The sequence below is a fragment of the Polistes fuscatus genome, unplaced genomic scaffold (assembly GCF_010416935.1).
Source record: "Polistes fuscatus isolate 324 unplaced genomic scaffold, CU_Pfus_HIC Scaffold5, whole genome shotgun sequence".
NCBI lineage: Eukaryota > Metazoa > Arthropoda > Insecta > Hymenoptera > Vespidae > Polistes > Polistes fuscatus.
The window spans coordinates 364,338-383,977 of NW_025113129.1; the positions used below are offsets into that span (position 1 = coordinate 364,338).

Consider the following 19,640-nt stretch of genomic DNA (forward strand, 5'->3'; position numbering starts at 1 on the left):
AAATAAAATTTTTATTATTTAATAATCTATGATGAGATCATGTAATTTTAATCCCAGAAGAAATTAAAATAATTGAATTTGACAAAGGAATTATATAAGGGTTTAATATAATAATATTTATAGAAGGGTCATAAGGAACCAATTTCAATTCTTGGAAATAAAGTCGAAGAGAAAGATCGAAATTTCGTCACTCACAGTAGGCCTACTACCTTAAATCACATAGGTTTTTAGATAAAATAATAATAATTCTAACAACCAAAGTAAATTTAATTCGGTGACAAAATCTGAACTATTGTAAATATATTTAACTGCGTATAAAAATATGACAAAATGTGATAAAGAAATAAGTTAAAAAATTGTAAGGACAAAAAAAATTCAGGAAGGAACAGGAAGCAGTATTTCGTGTCTCGTGTGAATGTATAATATAGAAAACAACAAAAGAAAAAAGAAAAGAAAAAGAAAAGAAAAAGAAATTTAAGACAACAAAGAACAATCGCTATTGGAAGTGCGCATACAGATATTTTTAGAATAACTAAAGACGATTTTCCTGAAAGTAAATCTTCTACACGAAATGTTCTTTCTTTCGTCGTGTTGAATAGTATATAATTATGAGTGTATGAAACAAGTGTGTGTGTGTCTGTGTGTGTGTGTTCGCTAAACTCAAATGCCGTTTATGTAGGTATTTTTTTCCTTTAGAATAATTGGTCTTTATTATAATTTTTACTGACAACATTGTTGTTTTTTATTAATATCTGCTGGTCTTTAACATCTGGTCAATCAATTTGAGCGAATCAGATGGTCGGAACGCTACAATAGGGACAAAATGGTGCATTTCACTCATTGGAATTCCAGTCCTAGAGGAAAGGTATATTAGTTGATCGAATTCTACTTCAGACAATTCACCAGCAGTTTCTCGAGATCGGAGATCCTCTAGTGGCTTATCTGTGGTCCACTTTTTAAATGAATTACGCAAATCCTCTTTAGATTTCTTGGCTTCAGAGTTTGATTCCATTAAATAAAAACCATTCAAAGTGTCAATGCCGTACATTTGACGTTAATGCCAATCTCTGAATAAAAGGTGTCCAAGACAGTTCTGTCCACTATACTTGGTCCTTTGGTGGATTCAGAGGGTGTTGGTTCCATTGTCACCATGGGTGGTGTCTTTTTGGTGGATCCAGATGGTAATAGGTCTACTGATTGTGTCTTTTGGTAAGTCCAGAGGGTTTGGGTACTTGGTTTCCTTTTTGATCCATCCTGCAAGTAAATTTGAAGGTTACTCAATGAGGTTAACTAGCAAATGGTTTTATCTATTAGGATTGGATAATGGTTCAATGTGTATTATTAATATCCTTGGTAATTCTCAGTTTTATCTACTGCTACTACTACTCAGTTTTACTACTACTACCATGGAAAGTGGTCTTATTAGAACTATTATGATAAGACCAAAGTCTCAGAGGTGGAATGTAAGCACTAGCTACTTAAAGAGTCTTATTCTCTATATTAAAATCTGATACCGGGTTCTCGAGAAAAAGGGTAAAAAAGAATAAATAGCTATATTTTAGAATAGGCATTTAATCGAAAAAGTTTCAAAACAAAAGTTGTAGAGAATTAAAATATACATAAAAAATGTTGTAAGAGTTATCTTCGTATCTGCAAAAATAAGCGAGAAATATTGGAAAAAAGATGGTGAAAATAATTGTAAAGTGGGGCGCAAAGTCCCGCCTCTCCCGTCGAATTTTACAACACGCGAGCGGGCTAGTGTGCGTGCGAGCGTCCGTGTGTACTAATACACAAACGAACGATCTTGAATGCAAGTGCGACTGAAAGAAGAAACCGATTATTCTCCCTTTCTATTTGTTTAGACGATAGCGAGTATTTTTTCTTGGCCATCGATTGTTGAGCGTTCTGTATACGAGTGCGAGTGAGACAAGAAACGGATATTTCTCTTTTTATATTTTTCTTTTAGTCTAGTCAATTAGAAGTCAAAATATGGTTTTCAGTTATAATCTTGATTCTTTGATCTAAGGGTAAGTCGACGACGCTGAATCGATTGGTGTAAATTTTTTGCAATAGGATCTCAAATTTTTGAGAAAAAGGGTAAAAAAGGGGAAAAAAGGAAAAAATAGCCTTATCTTAGAATCTAGGCATTTAATCGAAAAAAGTTTCAAACAAAAGTGTAGAGAATTGAAAAATACATAAAAAATGTTCTAAGGTTTATTTCGTATTTGCCAAAATAAGTGAGAAAGAGTGGTAAAAGAATTGTAGAGTGGGGGAAGCAAGTCCCGCCTCTCAGTCGGCTTTTACACGCGAGCGGGCTAGTGTGCGTGCTAGCGTTCGTGTGTACTAAACACAAACGAACGATCTTGAATGCAAGTGCGACTGAAAGAAGAAACCAATATTTCTCCCCTTCTATTTGTTTAGGGCGATAGCGAGTATTTATTTTCCTAGCATTAGCCCAGTCAACGCGGGCCCACCACGGAACTTTCTTACTAACAGCTTCAAAATTTGATCTAAGGGTAAGTTGACGACGCTGAATCGAATGGTGCTAATTATAATAAAATCAGCAACCGTGATCTTAGGGAAAAAGGGTAAAAAAGGGTAAAATATAGCCTTATCTTAGAATCTAGGCATTTAATCGAAAAAGTTTCAAACAAAAGTTGTAGAGAATTAAAATATACATAAAAAATGTTTTTTGAGTTTTCGTATTTTCAAAAATAAGCGAATAAAATTGGATTGAAGATGGGAACAAAATTGTAAGAGTGGGAGAAAGCAAGCTTATCCCTCCGTCGCGTTTTACACGCGAGCGAGCTAGTATGCGTGCGAGCGTCCGTGTGCACTAATACACAAACGAAGGATCTTCGGCAATCTTCGGGACTCTCGGTCTTGAATGCAAGTGAGAGTGAGAGAAGAAACCAATACTTCTCTCTTTTTATTTATCATGCGATAACGAGTATTATTGTCCTTGGGAGCGTTCTAATATTTCTCTTTTTATATTTTTTCTTTCGGTAGCAAGAATTTACGTCTTGGCCATCGAGCGTCGTGCGTTCTGTAGATATTAATATAGCGTTTATACGCTAATGCGCGGCGTTTTAAATCGAATCTTGATGATGCTTATGGCACACCGTTTCTTTATATTTTCAAAAATAGTGAACCTTCAATAAAGAAAAACAATAATTCATTTTAACAGAAACTATTATTATTTAGTTGAGATTGAAATAATGAATTAATTTGTGTCTCGCCATAAAATTTTAGAATTAATTGATATACATTTTTTGCCTCACAAAATTTATTTGTATATCTAATTGAATACGTATTCTCTTTAAAGCGAAATTTAAAATTTAAATATTTTCCTATTAAATTGTTCCTATATAAATTTTAAATTACTGATTTTTTGTCTCGTAAAAATTTATTAGTTTATCAAATTAAATACATATTTGAAAAAGAAGAATTTTATAACCACACATAAAATTAATTCAAGATATGATGAAAGGATATTCTAAAAACGTGGAATTTATTTTTGTCTATACATAATTTTAATTCATTTTTATTATGTTATAAGAAAATAGTAATGCATTCTGATTCATCTTCGAAGTCTTAAGAATTCTACGAAAAAAATTGTACAATTACCAAGTGGTGCGTTAGCGTAAGTAGTAACGTCTTCGCTTCTCGCGCTGGTTTATTAACGTTCGATTCTTCATGGGGGAATTATTTTTTTTATAAGTTTTTCTATCCTTAGGTTATATAAATTGTTTCTACATTTCCTAATTTCTAATTATATAGAAAAAAATTAAAATTATTACAAAAAATTAAAGCAATAAATTTTTTTACATCTTGCACAAATAAAGGAAGATTTATTACTTAAATTACAAATTCATCCTGTAAATATCATCCTAAAAAATGTCTCGTTTCGGCACGTTAAAAATTAATTTTGTTATTTATTGGATATTATTTAATTTATAATTAGTAACTTTATTACTCGCGTAATAATGTTGATTTCTTAATAAATTTTATATCGTTAGTGCAAAATTTAAAAAAAATCTGAGGTGGGACTCACTGAACGTCTCCTTGTTAAAGATAGAAAAACTTATAAAAAAAAATAATTCCCCCACAAAGAATCGAACGTTAAATACCCAGCGCGAGAAGCGAAGACGTTACTACTTACGCTAACGCACCACTTGATAATAGCTCAATTTATTTCATACAATTCTTAGGACTTCGAAGATGAATCAGAATGCATTACTATTTTCTTATAACATAATAAAAATGAATTAAAATTATGTATAGACAAAAAATAAATTCCACGTTTTTAGAATATCCTTTCATATATATCTTGAATTAATTTTATGTGTGGTTATAAAATTCTTCTTTTTCAAATATGTATTTAATTTGATAAACTAATAAATTTTTACGAGACAAAAAGTCAGTAATTTAAAATTTTATAAAATACATAATTTAATAGGAAAAATATTTAAATTTTAAATTTCGTCTTAAAGAGAATACGTATTCAATTTGATATACAAATATATTTTTGTGAGGCAAAGAATTTATATCAATTAATTATTCTAATTAATTTTATGGCGAGACACAAAATTAATTCATTATTTTTACTCTCAACTAAATAATAATAGTTTCTGTTAAAATGAATTATTTTTTTTTTACTCAAGGTTCATTATTTTTGACAATAAATAAAGAAACGGGTGCCATAAGCATCAAGATTCGATTTAAAAATGCCGCGCTTATACGCCGATATATATAGATATATAAACGCTCGACGCTCGATGGCCAAGACGTAAAATTCTGGCTACCAAATGAAAAAATAGAAAGAGAGAAATATCGGTTTTCTTTCTCACTCGCACTCGTATACAAAACGCTCGACGCTCGGTGGCCAAGACGTAAAATTCTTGCTACCGAAAGAAAAAATATAAAAAGAGAAATATCAGAACGCTCAACAATCGATGGCCAAGGACAATAATACTCGTTATCGCATGATAAATAAAAAGAGAGAAATATTGGTTTGTTCTCTCACTCGCACTTTCATTCAAGACCGAGAGTCCCGAAGATTGCCGAAGATCCTTCGTTTGTGTATTAGTGCACACGGACGCTCGCACGCACACTAGCTCGCTCGCGTGTAAAAGCCGACTGAGAGGCGGGACTTGCTTCCCCACTCTTACAATTATTTTCCCATCTTCAATCCAATTTTATTCGCTTATTTTTGAAAATACGAAGATAACTCATAGAACATTTTTATGTATATTTTAATTCTCTACAACTTTTGTTTGAAACGTTTTTCGATTAAATGCCTAGATTCTAAGATAAAGCCATTTTTTACCAATTTTTATTCTTTTTTACCCTTTTTCTCAAAAACGGCACCACTCAGATCAAAAAAATTAGCACCATTCGATTCAGCGTCGTCTATTTACCCTTATATCAAGTTTTCACCTTCTTTCCTGAGATCGAGGAAAACTGCTGAGTTTTCCAGTCCCGTTGACTGGACTACTAAGTCATAAGAATTGTACGAAAAAAATTGAATACGCGTCAAGTGGTGCGCTAGCGTAAGTTGTATCGTCTTCGCTTCTCGCATCGGTTATTAACGTTCGATTCTTCGTAGGGAGTTATTTTTTTTTATAAGTTTTTCTATCTTTAGGTTATATAAATAACTTTTACATTTCCTAATTTCCAATTATATACAGAAAAAAAATTAAAGTTATTACAAAAAGATTACAAGCAATAAATTTTTTTACATCTTGCACAAATAAAGGAAGATTTATTACTTAAATTACAAATTCATCCTGTAAATATCATCCTAAAAAATGTATCGTTTCGGCACGTTAAAAATTAATTTTTGTTATTTATTGAATATTATTTAATTTCTAATTAGTAATTTTATTACTCGCGTAATAATGTTGATTTCTTAATAAAATTTATATCGTTAGCGCAAAATTTGAAAAGAATCTGAAGAGGGACTCACTGACCGTCTCCTTGTTAAGGATAGAAAAACTTATAAAAAAAATAATTCCCCCGCGGAGAATCGAACGTTAATAACTGGCACGAGAATCAAAGATAAATCTTAAAAATATTATCTGAAAATTTCAGACTAAAATTAAAAATATCTTTAAAGTTATAGCCCAAAGAAGAGAGCGCGCCGTACGTAGTGTGTGTGAAAGTGTTTTGAAAAACTGAACGAGTTTTTTGAAACCACGTTTTCGGAATTTCGGGAAAGCACTTATTTAAAACTATTCTACCGATTTGGCTAAAAATTGATCCCGTTATTTTCGACACACATAAGTAAATGCGTAATCTATGAAACATTAAATTTTTTAATAATAAATTAATTTTTTTAAACAATTTATTAAAAGAAAAATTAGATCTTGATAAGCTTTTTATTACAAGTCCGCTTTTTTTTTTTTTAAATATGCATATAATAGGTTAATTCATTAGAATAAAGCCTAAAAGCAATTTTTTATTTAATTTTTTTAATTCACATGACTACGGAAGGAATGAAAAATTAATTTAACAAATTTTTTTGGACACTTCAAGACACCAATAAAAACATAAACATTTCAAAACGATCGGATTTTATTTTCATATTTAAAAAAATTCATAAATAAACGTTGAAATTTCGTCCGTCACAGTGGGCTTACTACCTTAAATCATATAAGTTTATAGATACAAAAATGATAATTCTAAAACCAAAGTAAATTTAATTCGGTGACAAAATCTGAACTATTGTAAATATATCTGACTGCGTATAAAAATATGACAAAATAGTGTGATCAAGAAATAATCTAAAAAATTGTAAGGATAAAGAAATTCAGAAATGACCAGGAAGCAGTATTTCGTGTCTCATGTGAATGTATATAATATAGAAAACAACAAAAGCAAAAAGAAAAGAAAAAAAAATTTAAGACGTATATAACAGAGAACAAGGAAGTGCGCACATATAGATATTTTTAGAAAAACTAAAGACGATTTTCTTGAAAGTAAAGCTACAAGAAATGTTCTTTCTTTTATCGCGTTGTAAAGTATAAAATTATGAGTGTATGAAAAAGTGTTCTTATCGTGTACGTAACCGAAAACAGAGCGCCATACAACATCGATTGTTACCTGCGATGGAGCAGAGTACAGATATCAAGGAAAGGGAAGATTAAAGAAAAAGACTCCGAAAAGAAATGACAATAGACGAGAAATGATAGACGATAGAGAGGAGTAAGAAGGTAGTTATAGCAGAAAATCAGTTAGTATTTTATCACAATGTTAACATATTGCGTACAACTCTTCTTCAGGATTCTTCGACTCAATCGATGATATAAGGAATTAAAAATAAATTATCTTGTTAAGTTATCAGAATAACTAAATCTCGTATATTCCCCTAACAAGTGATTAGCGAAAAAAAATAAATGTCGACATTCCGAGAACGTAAAGATCAATCTGTTATTATAGCCATTACACCGGTAGCTCTTCATCATACCTTATAAAGTTGCAAAATATCCTGTTATTTCAAAAATCGTGTTTTAATCTGTAAGGAAAATAGCTTTTAAAAATCAATTATATTTTCAGTAATTTTTATGATAATTTATAATATGAATTATTAATATATAAAATAGTTGCAAAATGACGTGCATAGAACAAATGAAAATTAAATTCCAAGTAAATTTTTAATCGATAATTTATTGGATGCACTAAATAATACTATAGACGAAAATGAACTTACTATTAGTGATAATTGCGACATTTTATAATTGATTTTGAATTGCTATTAAACATAAAATAGCACCCAAAAATATGCGGTTCCAGAAAAAACAGAGCTGCCCACATATGTTGAAATTAAAATTAGATTCTTACCTTTTTCTGAAGTAGCTCGTGGAATTGAGTCTGTCGCACACCTTCGATCAACACTTATAAAATAATACTAGTCGCAGGTAGAAATAACTAGTTTTACTAAAATATATTCTTTTAAATTCGATTATCATCAAATCTATTCTTCCACGTTAACGATCAATTATACCAAACAAAATTTACTGACTTTACAATAAAGCAGATATATACTTAATATCGAAAAGCAGAAGTGCAAGATTCAACAAAACAAACGAAAATGACTCGATTTTCTCCCTGATCCTGTTTATAAACCTATTCCTGTCCCCACTTCCTTGACCAGTTACTTCCTTTCCACAACGAATCAGTTTTCAGGATATGCGGAGCTTATTTCATCATTGGGTAGTCATATTGACGCCCACGAGGCTCATTGGCTTAAGAAATTAACAAAGAGCTGATAATTGCCTTCGCGACGAAACCTTCGAGCGTAGCAGATAAAAATAAAAAACGATCTAGAACGTTACAAGAGATATAATTTTTCCAGTAAAAAAAATTCGTGTATAAAAAGGGCCGCGTAAATGTAAGGATAGGCGTATATAACCATGATAAATTTAACTCCTGCTACTTGCTACTATGATACAAGATACCAGTTTCAATGCTAGTAAGTTTCGACTGTAAGGTCGAGCGTTTTTCGAAATGTATATGTTACTGCTAAAGTGCAGAAATCAGTTATTTTGCCAATCACTTAGGTATGTGCAGATTAACTAGGGTGATCCGATAGAGTATCGAAAATAATTTCATTCTTCAAATTATCTTAGGTAATCTGCTAATTATTTAGATAATTTGAATATTACGTACTAGGTAATGATAGGTTACCTATTAGGTTAAAGTGATAATAAGATGTTTGCTGGAACAACAGCAACGTTTTTGTGCGCCTAAATTAACATAATGTTATTTATTTATTTTTCGATATCTAAAGGATCAAATTAATACAATCAAACAATTAATAAATTGGTTGATATAATTAATCATCAATCAATTAAAAAACTATAATAGAAAGAATCAAACGGTTTAAAATATTATTACAATTAACGAAAATAAATTTGCAAAACATATGATAAAATTGTGAAATATTGAATTTATTTTGTCAAATGAGAAAGTTTTTTTTTTTTTTTTTTTTTTTTATTCATTACAGAACATACAATCAATTCTCGACGAGAATTATAAGTACTTTAGGCTGGCGTGATGTAATAACATGAAATGTAAATAAATAAGATTTACACAATGGTGAGTGTAGATATAATACATTAGACTCAAATAATATTACGATGTTTTAAATCATTCAAATCTTGTTTTAAGGTCAGAAGGGTAGAACCTTTTTAGTCTTCGTACTAGTTCATTTGTTTCCAGTAAATTTTTTGCTAAAGGGTTGGGATGTTTGGCTAAACGGGAGTTGTAGCGTTCACTGAAGCTAACAATTTCTTCTTTTATTGTAGATATTCTTAAATCTTGATGAATTCTTTCGTTTGTAACGTACCATGGGGCATTGCAGATGTTTCGTAGAGTTTTTGATTGGAACCTCTGTAAAATCTCTATATTGGAGTTACTCGCAGTTCCCCATAGTTGGATTCCGTAAGTCCATATGGGTTTTAGAATAGCTTTATAGATAGCGAGCTTTTTTTCCAAATCTAACTTAGACGATCTACCAAACAGCCAATAAATTTTTCTTACTCGTTCTTTGAGGTGTTTTACTTTGGTTTGTATATGTTGCTTCCATGTCAGCCTTTTGTCTAGGATAATACCTAAATATTTGATCGAGTCTCTAACAGGAATATTTACCCCATTAATGACCACAGGGGGACACGTGCCTCTGCGCAATGTGAAGGTTATATGAGCTGATTTACTTTCGTTGATATTGATTCGCCATTTCTGACACCATTTTTCTAGTAAGTGCAGATGACGTTGGAGAATATCAGTCGCGTTTTGTGGATCACTCTCAGATGCTAGCAGAGCTGTATCGTCTGCAAATGTAGCAGTAGTTATCCCTTCTGAGGTAGGTAGATCTGCCGTGTAAATTGTGTACAGTATGGGCCCAAGTACGCTGCCTTGTGGAACACCGGACAAGATTGGATAAGCTGAAGTGAATTGGTTTTGATATTTAACCATGAATTTTCTATCTGTAAGGTAGGATTTAAGGATCAGGAAAAAAGGATATGGAAATATTTTCTTAAGTTTATAAAGTAGTCCGGTGTGCCAGACTTTGTCGAAAGCTTGCCTTATGTCCAGGAATACTGCGGAGCAGTATTTTTTCTTTTCAAGATCTTGCGATAGTTGACGAGTTATTCTATGGACCTGTTCAATTGTTGAATGGTATTTCCGAAACCCGAACTGATGGTCGGGAAGAGTAGGGACATCCAAGACATTTAGTAGGCGATTAGTGAACATTTTTTCAAATAGCTTAGATAAAGAGGATAAGAGACTGATTGGTCGGTATGACGTAACGTCGTGAGGTGGTTTACCTGGCTTGTGAATGAGTGTAATCACTGCTACTTTCCATGAAGTAGGATAGTAGCCTAGGCGTAAAATGGCGTTGAATAGTGAGGTAATATACGCTATTCCTTTTTTTGGTAATTCTTTGATCATCTTTCCGTTGATTAAGTCGAGGCCAGGTGCTTTTTTCGGATTAACGTGTGATGCAATTGTTGCTTTGACTTCCATTGAGGTAAACGGTTTATTTGTGGAGATAATTGGAAAGGTGAGTGCATAAATGTCCAGACGTCTTCATCTTCTGCAGGTACTGAAGGTGAAGATGGTTTGAATACATCTGCCAGGTAGGAGGCGAAGAGATTGGCTTTATCTATTGGTTTTCTTGCCCATTCACCCTGGGACTGACGGATAGGTGGAATGTCTTGAATTGGACGAGTAAAACGCCTTGTTGCTTTCCAGAGTGAATAGTTAGAGTCTGCAGTAGGAGTTAAGTTCTGAAGGTAACTTTGAAGACCTTCATTTTTAAAGTTCTGCAGTATTTTTTTTAACACTTTGGTAGCTTTATTAAGTTTACGTTTGTCCTCAGGAGATCTACTATTGTGCCAATTTCTACGCAACTTACGTTTTTTACAATTTTATTTAAAATATATGCAGGATAGTCATGACCAGAAATATACTCCAGAGAAGGTGTAGAGGCTCGAACTGCATTTATTATGTTGTGCGTTAAATGGTTTACTGCATGGTCCACATCATCAGTTGTTTTCAATGGTAAAGTGGTATCAACAGTATTATTGAATGTTTCGCGGAAGAAATCCCAATTTGTTAGTCTATTGTATAAGGAGATTGGTGGCTTTTTGTCGATAATAGTTGTATTTATTGTTGCTATGATTGGAGTGTGATCGGAAGAAAGGTCAAATGAAGAGCAGACCTGTATATATCGAGGAGATAGATTTTTAGCGATAAAAAAATCAAGCAAGTCAGGGATTTTATTTACATCAGTTGGCCAGTAGGTAGGCTCACCTGAACTAATGCAACATAATCTATTAGTTTCGATACTTTTTGAGAGTGCTTTACCTCTTGGTGTTATAATTCTACTACCCCAGATGTTATGTTTGGCATTAAAGTCACCTCCGGCTAAGAATCTAGAGCCTAGACTTTCGAAGAAATTATCAAAATCTTCTTTTTTGATAGTATGTCTAGGAGGACTGTACACTGCTGAGAAAGCTATTGGGCAATGCCAGTCATATATCATGACACTTGTTGCCTGAAGATGATCTTGTTTATATGGCGCAAGCTCGTAATGTCTTATGTTAGATTTAACTAGAATCGCAGTACCACCATGTGCCCTTCCACTTGGATGATTCGTGGAGTACATCTTATAACCGAAGATTTTAAAATAATTTTTAACCGTAAAGTGTGTCTCCGATATTAATATAATTTGTATGTCATATAATTTTAAAAATGCTTCCAGCTCCAATTTACGTTTCATTAGGCCATTAGCGTTCCAAAGAGCAATGCGTAATGTCTTCATTATTTATTAGTACACGACAGCTTACTTACTATTACCGTTAATAATGAAATGAGATTGTTTGATTGTTCGATTTGTTTATTTATTAGTTCACTTTGTTTTTCGATGAGTTTTTCTAGTCTACTTATAGAATCTGTAAGACTTGAGCTGTTATTATTGTTTACGTTATTTGAATGCTGCGGATTTGAAGTATCTGATATTTGTATATTTTTATTTACGGCTTGTGCGTAAGACATAGATTGGTCGGCGTAACGTTGAATGTTTACCGGTGGGTTGGTTTCGAGATTAGATTGAATATTTACAGTTTTCCTTATTCTAGGTGTAGGAAACGTCTTTTTGTACATCTCTTGGTAGGAAGGGCACCCTTTGTAGTTCGCAGTATGGTTGGCACCGCAGAGGAAACAAGTTGGTGGAGTATCTATGGGTTTCTTACAATCTGCCGTAGCATGCTGACCAGAACATTTAACACACTGAAAATTGCGATTGCAATACTTTTGAGTGTGACCATACTTTTGACATCTCTTGCATTGAGCAATTTCCTTTTTCTTACGTGGTGATTCAAATTTGACTATTGTGTTATTCAGTTTGTTTATATTGTAGACCATGTTGTTGTTAGGTTTTTGTTTAAGGTCAATAAAGAACATGGATAGTGGGTTGTGTGTAGCTCTGTGATAAATATTACTGATGTTTACAACTTCGTGACCCAGCTCCATTAGTTCGTTTTCAGGTCGTTCAAATCAGCAGAGTGATGTACGTTACGTAACACAACTCTAAACGAACGTTCTTGTTTTAATTGAAATGTGTGAAAGCTAGCATTTACTGATTTTAAGGTTTTAGTAATTTTTCTGTAGGAGTCCGCATCTGCTGGTAATATACGAACCTGATTATTACTAATTTTATAGGTGTAATTATCTTTTTTAACTACATTATTTAGGCATTTAGTTAAAGATTGAATGTCACGGACGTCATCTATGTAAATTGGAGGAGGTAGTGGTATTTTCTGCAATTGTTCGTTTTGCGGCATATCACAATCTGTGACTTCACTTGAAGTTAAGACCGAGAATCTGTTAACGGTTTCGGGTACTCCATTACTTTGAAGAACATTGTTGTTATCATCATCTATTCTTGCTCTTTTATTGCTACAAGAAGCATGCTCACGCCTATGAGTAGTAACCTCTTGCCATGATGGAAATGTGGTTGATGTTTGCATATCCCGGTCAAGGATTTGCGAAAGGCTCACTGCCATGAGCCGGTGACCGATTTGTTAAAAATTTGAAAATTAAACAGCCAGGTAACGAATTTATTCGTTATACGTAAAATGTAAACAATAAAGTTATAAACACGCGGATCTACTCTCTGAACGTCCGTACACTTCGAATGCTAAGACGCAACTATGAATGGTATTTAAATAAATAAAATAAGAGCGTTTCATTAAAATTGATTATGTACGGAAATATATGTATATGTATATTTTAATACTGCTATTGAAATACTTCGTCCAGCAAGTATTGTATTGCGCTTGAACTTTTTATAAACAAAGCTAGAATAATAATTTTTATATACACAAGTATTTTCTTGTAAAGAAATACGAGATGTGTTTCTTTGATTATTTTATATAAATAATATATTTTTAAAATCTTTTACAAATATTATAAATCGACTTTATTATATATATCTAACGTAAGAATATATTTCGTAAGTAAAACTAAAGATCGTCCACAAGAGAGAGAAATTTTGTTTTTATAAGTTATTTTTATGAATATGAAAGTATACTGAAAAAAAGATTGACTAAAATTTAAACTTAAGTGGGTTAATACCAAAGAATAGAAATTCAGATTCTATAAAAATGTAACATGGACAGACGCTTATAATAATTTCTAATAGGTAGCAATGAAATTTTGGATATATCTTTTGCAAAGTAAATAAAATAATAAATTTGATAACGTAGCTAAAATTTTAACAATTATTAACACAGAATTGCAATAATTTTAAAAATCAAAGAAACTACGTTAAAATAATACTTAATTATCTGCAGCACCTTGAATATGAAATATATCATTTATATTTGTCAAAGTCAAGTTATCAATTAAATATCGATCGAAAATGTTATATCTTTCATAAAACAAAAGAGAAAATATTCACTTATGTTAATTTTATAAAAATGTACAGATACAAAATATTATTGATTAAATATTAAGTTTTCCAAATACTTTACTTTTTTCTGATACGTCGATATTAAAATAAATTTACAATTACCTTTGAAAACTACATTTTTCTGTAAATTTGTAAAAAAATATGTGCCATTGATAATTATTTATAAATAAGCTTGTGATAATGTTTCAACAACGGTATATATCTGATCAAAATGTGGTCGTTTTTCTGGTTCATATTCCCAACAATGTAACATTAATCGATATATTTCATCCGGAGTATTTTCTGGTGCCGGCATGCGATATCCTATATGGCGAATATATATATTTGAACTATTTATCACACAAAATTCAACAAATGTTATTAGACTAATAAGTTATATGATCAATTACCTTCGTCAATTTTTTCACGTGCCTGAGAATTTGACATACCGCTGTATGGATTACCACCTTTAGAAAATATTTCCCACATAAGAACACCATAACTCCAAACATCACAAAGCGAAGTGTATTTACCTAATAATAATAATTATTTTAAAAACAATTATATTTTAATTAATATATAAATTATCCACAAGTTATTTTACATATATATTTACCAAAATTAAGTGCCTCTGGTGCAGTCCATTTGATAGGAATTTGTTTCATTCATCCGATACAATATATTCTTCTTCTTCTCTTGACATTCCAAAATCAGAGATTTTCACTATCGACTCGTAACCTAAGATATAATTATTATTCATTAAAATATTTATTCTTTAATGTCAACATTTTATAATAAAGTTTCTTATAATATTTATTTATTTACCTACGAGACAGTTTCGAGCTGCTAAGTCTCGGTGTATGCAATACTTTGATTCTAAATAACGCATACCTGCAGCTGCATCCTTACACATTCGTAGTTGTTCTTGTTGTGTAATTGTGCTAGCATTATCTCTTAAATATTTTAACAATGATCCCCCTAATAGATGTAAATATAATAATGTAATAACCCCAATTAAATTTTAATACAAGTTTATCAAAATAAATATGTTACCTGCGACCAATTCCATTACTATCATAATCGGCTGTTTTTGAACACAAATGCCAATAAGTTTAACTATATTTGGATGATCGTACTGTTTCAAAATTCTACCTTCCTGCAAGAACTTCTTTTTCTGTTCATCTGGCAATGTTACTTTACAAGTTTTTACAGCTACATCTTCAGTCTTGTATTTTTTAAGCTGTGCTTTGTATACATCTCCAAAATTACCCTACGATAATGAATATTCTATAGTCACCATTCTATTTTTAAAGTATATTTCATACACGTATCAAATTGCATAGAAATTAAATTACTTACCTTTCCTATTTTTTCAAGAAGAATTACGTCATCGTTATTAAGCTCCCATCGTTCGCGTAATATTGGTGTTTTAAGAATAGCCCCAGAACGACTGGTTACAGGTAAGCTAGACAAACACTGATGCCGAATTAATTCTTTTATTGATGGGAATGTTGGACCCTCAAATCTATAATGTCCCTAAAATTGGATTCATTTCTATTAAATATACATAAATAAATAAATAAATTTAATATTTTTCTAATAGGATAAAATCTATTATTTAGTATTTAATATTAATTATTAAAATTATTTACATATACCTCTGGCGTAGTTTGTACAATAAAATGTTTATGACCATCCCAACAGACAGATAAAACTATTTGATTCGTCATTTCTTGTTGTTTCACGCACTAAAAAGTCTCCTTCGTTAACAAGTAATCTTACAACTTCTTCTCTTGGTAGAACACCGTGGAACCATTCTTCTTCCATTAAATCTCCATTTCCTTTTTGATTATTGGTCAAATGTGAGACATAACGTAATGGTACCTGGATCAAACATGCGTTTCTAATAATTTATTGTAATATAAATAAGTAAAAAGAAATTGAATAAAATCAGTTTTTTTCCTCTTCGTATATATAACTGCAAGATGTTCTGTGTTTGTTCAAATTCTAGACTATTAGTAAAAATGCTATACTTCAAATAAATACCAATAATTCAACATGCTTGACATAATAAAGTTTGATTAACTTTTTGGTCATATTTTTTAAATTAGAATTTATTAGTGTTAAATTAGCATTTGGTTATATCTTGAAAAAATATAAAAATTTGGTTTAAATTTATGAAAGGACGAAAAAAAACAGTTAGTATAAATAGATGTGCTGTATGTATAATCGTTTAACTAATTAACTTTAACTTAATACGTATATATTAAAGCATATAAATGTACAATATGTGCCTGCATGCACACACCACACAAATAAAATATACAACACATACAACTGGGGGAACACTGTCTGCTTTTGTTGTAACACCTTCACTACTGGCCCTAATTAATCCATTTTTCGAATCACTTATTGCTGGCAAAGACTTGAAAGGTGACTTTATTATCGTCAGAAAGCGTTGATTTCTTCTTAGTGTAAACAAACCATTATCTGCAACTGTGCTTTTCTGCAAGTGTAGTAGAGCTAACTAAACTCATTTAATGAAAAATTCGCGTATATTATATAGGATTTATTTTTTGTATTACACTTGGATTCATTTTAGAAATATATATATAAATATATATATAATTACACTCGATAACACATATGGGCGTATGGTATATGTGCTATAAATATTTTACACCGAATATTTGATTATGGAATAAATTTTGTTTCAATCGTTAATCAATAGACCAGCTCTTTAATATAGCAGTGCTAATAAGTAAATATTTTTAAAAAGTAAACTAAAAATAATATTTTATGTTTTAAGGATTATACACAAATGTATATGAAGATATATATTAAAACCTACCTTATTTATTGCCGGAGGGTCGGTGTACGAGCCTTTCACAGATAGATCACATCCTGAAGGCAATTCTTCGCATCCCAATTCATTAAGAGCAGCTCTAATAACATCAACCTGTCTTTGTAATTTTTTTTCTTGGCAAAGTAGTCTCAATTCTTCCCTTTCAATAGAATAGTCTAAGGTAGAAATCCTAATGAAATAAGTCAAATGCAAGGATTCTTTTAAAATAACGATAGTATCGAACTAATGGATTACATGATTTCCTTGATTAATTATTTGTTTTTTGAAATAATTTTCTTAAAATACAAATTTATGATCTTACTTAGAATCGCTGTTATATCCAGGAGAAAATTGTGGATTCTGACGATTTTGTTGTGTTGCTTTAAGAGAAATTTCCAATTCGTTAAGTCTACTTCTTAACCAATCAATAGTTAAATTATCCACAGTCAATTTGTTGGGTAGTAATTTTCCTGAAGTATCGTTTACGAGATTCTCATCGAAGGTGAATCTTATTGGTGAAACTGCCCTAGTTCTAGATTAATATTATAATATTCGTTACCACAATACAATTTGTATAACAAGTTAAAAAAAATGTTTAAAAAAAACCTACTTGTGTTTCCCTATAAAATCTCTATACTCTTCAATAGGTTTAACTGTATCGACAGCTTTTTGCATTCTTGAATGTATTTCTAAAAATTTATCAGTGGTAAAATCGGAATATTTTACTATATCATGAAGTATCTCTTTCCTGCAAATATAAAATAGAAATAATTATGATAAACAATATGTAAGTACTTCTATTAATTACCAAAATGGCATATTTTTCTAGGTTTTACTTATATATTAATTAATATTTTAAAGCCTAAAATTTTATTGAATCAACTTGTCTTACCATGATGTAATAAACTCTTGGTGTATAGCTTGTTGTTGACGAAGTAAACTAGGCAAATAACGAGTCCTTAATTCATATTCGCATTCTGTTACAGCACCCAACAGTAAAACATATTCATTGTGCGTTAAATGTAGCTTCCTGCAAGCTCTTTGGTACTTTTCTCTTACTTCATCTAACTTCCTACCTCCTCGACCAGCTGAAATCAGTAAATGTTTTATTTATTAAAACTTAGTAAAAGAAATATTATTATTTTGTAATATTAAATATATACTCACATTTAATATAATGCTCTTCGAATTTAGACCTCATCAACTTATACCAATCACTTATACGCAACCCTGACGCAACCCTTTTTTTTTTTTTTTTTTTTTTTTTTCGTCAGGGGGAAAGACCTTCAAAAGGCCCCCTGGGCCCGGTACCCAAGGGAGTGTCGGATTTCTACCGACTAAAAAACCCACCTGGTGCAAATCATTCATTCGCTGGATGGGAGAGGCGGATCCGTGATATATGTCACAAAAACACACCCACTCTCCCATCCCGATGAGCCTGGCCGGTGTTTTGCCATGCTCTCTTCATTCATACAAAACACTCACACCTTAAAACTACCTAACTACTGCGCCTCACGGTCTTCCGGAGGCGCAACTAACTCTACCTATATATGTATATGTACAAACCCGACCATCCATCCCAAGATGCACTGGTCGGGTTCACGCATCCCATGCATCCGCATGCAACACTCATCTCGGGGGAAGCGACGCGCTAGATTGGGCCAGGCGCCGCCAAAGCTGCCCGGAGCCTCGCCCGGGGGGGCCGCCTAGGAGCTAGTCTCCTTTGCGGCCCAGACCCTGACGCAACCCTTTTTTTTTTTTTTTTTTTTTTTTCGTCAGGGGGAAAACCTTCATAGGCCCCTTGAGCCCGGTACTCAAGGGAGTGTCGGATTCCTACCGACTAAAAACCCACCTGGTGCAATTCACATTCATTCGTTGGGTGGGAGGGGCGGAACCGTGCTACATGCACATACTTCACCCGCTCCCACCCCGATGAGCCTGGCCGGTGTTTTCCAGGCTCTCTCCATTCACACACACTCACATACATCTTATAATTAAGTTGTTGCACCCCACGGTGGGGCGCAACCTAAACCTACTATGTATAACTATATACACCAACCCGACCATCCATCCCATGATGCAATGGTCGGGTTCATACAACCCATGCATGAGCATGCTCATTCATCTCCTCAGGGGAAAGCGGCGCACTAGACCGGGCCAGTCGCCGCCAAAGCTGTCCGGAGCCTCGCCCGGGGGGGCCGCCTAGGAGCTACTCTCCTACGCGGCCTAGCATTCATCCTTCTTCTGTTACGCATAGCTCTCTCCCTCTCTCTTTCAGCATCCTCCTTGGCCCTCATAACTAGTCCTGAAAAGGACTGGAATGCAGCCCACGCCCCCGGGGTATCCAGGGATCGCCCGACTATCCCGGGGAGAGTGAGCTGCACCCCCCCCAGTTACCCTGACGCAACCCTGACGCAACCCTGACGCAACCCTGACGCGTTATCTCTACTTTGATCACGTTGATCATCTTTTTTATTTTTTACCTTTTTTGTTTTTGAATCATTCTCTCTCTCTCTCACACACACTCTTTTTCTCTTTTTCGAATACTCGTCAATATCTTACGAATTTGAGATACACAAGCATAGTAATACGTTGCACACGGTTTTAATGATACTTCTGCAGTCCATAGTACCTCACAGAGTACGATGGTGTCGGTGAACTCTAGCGCCTTGAGGCATCTTACAGGCGGAGACCGCGAAGAGAATCTACGAACGTACAACACGTAAATACCTACCTATATAGTTTGCACCATTACGTTTAATCCACGTCTTACTATTACATATATATCTATATACGTTCGTTCAAAGCAGGTATACGCGTATATCCACACATGTG

The 19,640-nt window shown here is 32.7% G+C and overlaps 1 protein-coding gene across 1 annotated transcript; it reads right to left on the bottom strand.

Annotated features, from left to right (window-relative positions):
• Nucleotides 1-14,050: 14,050 nt before the first annotated feature.
• Nucleotides 14,051-18,455, bottom strand: LOC122522342 (tyrosine-protein kinase Fer-like). Its single transcript, XM_043643385.1, is given in 15 exon segments — nt 14,051-14,284; nt 14,371-14,493; nt 14,577-14,627; nt 14,630-14,698; nt 14,786-14,938; nt 15,014-15,230; nt 15,320-15,496; nt 15,619-15,682; nt 15,684-15,844; nt 16,296-16,466; nt 16,812-16,995; nt 17,128-17,337; nt 17,416-17,553; nt 17,698-17,893; nt 17,973-18,455. Coding segments are annotated over 15 exon segments (2,091 nt in total). The 5' UTR covers nt 18,007-18,455; the 3' UTR covers nt 14,051-14,141.
• Nucleotides 18,456-19,640: the final 1,185 nt, after the last annotated feature.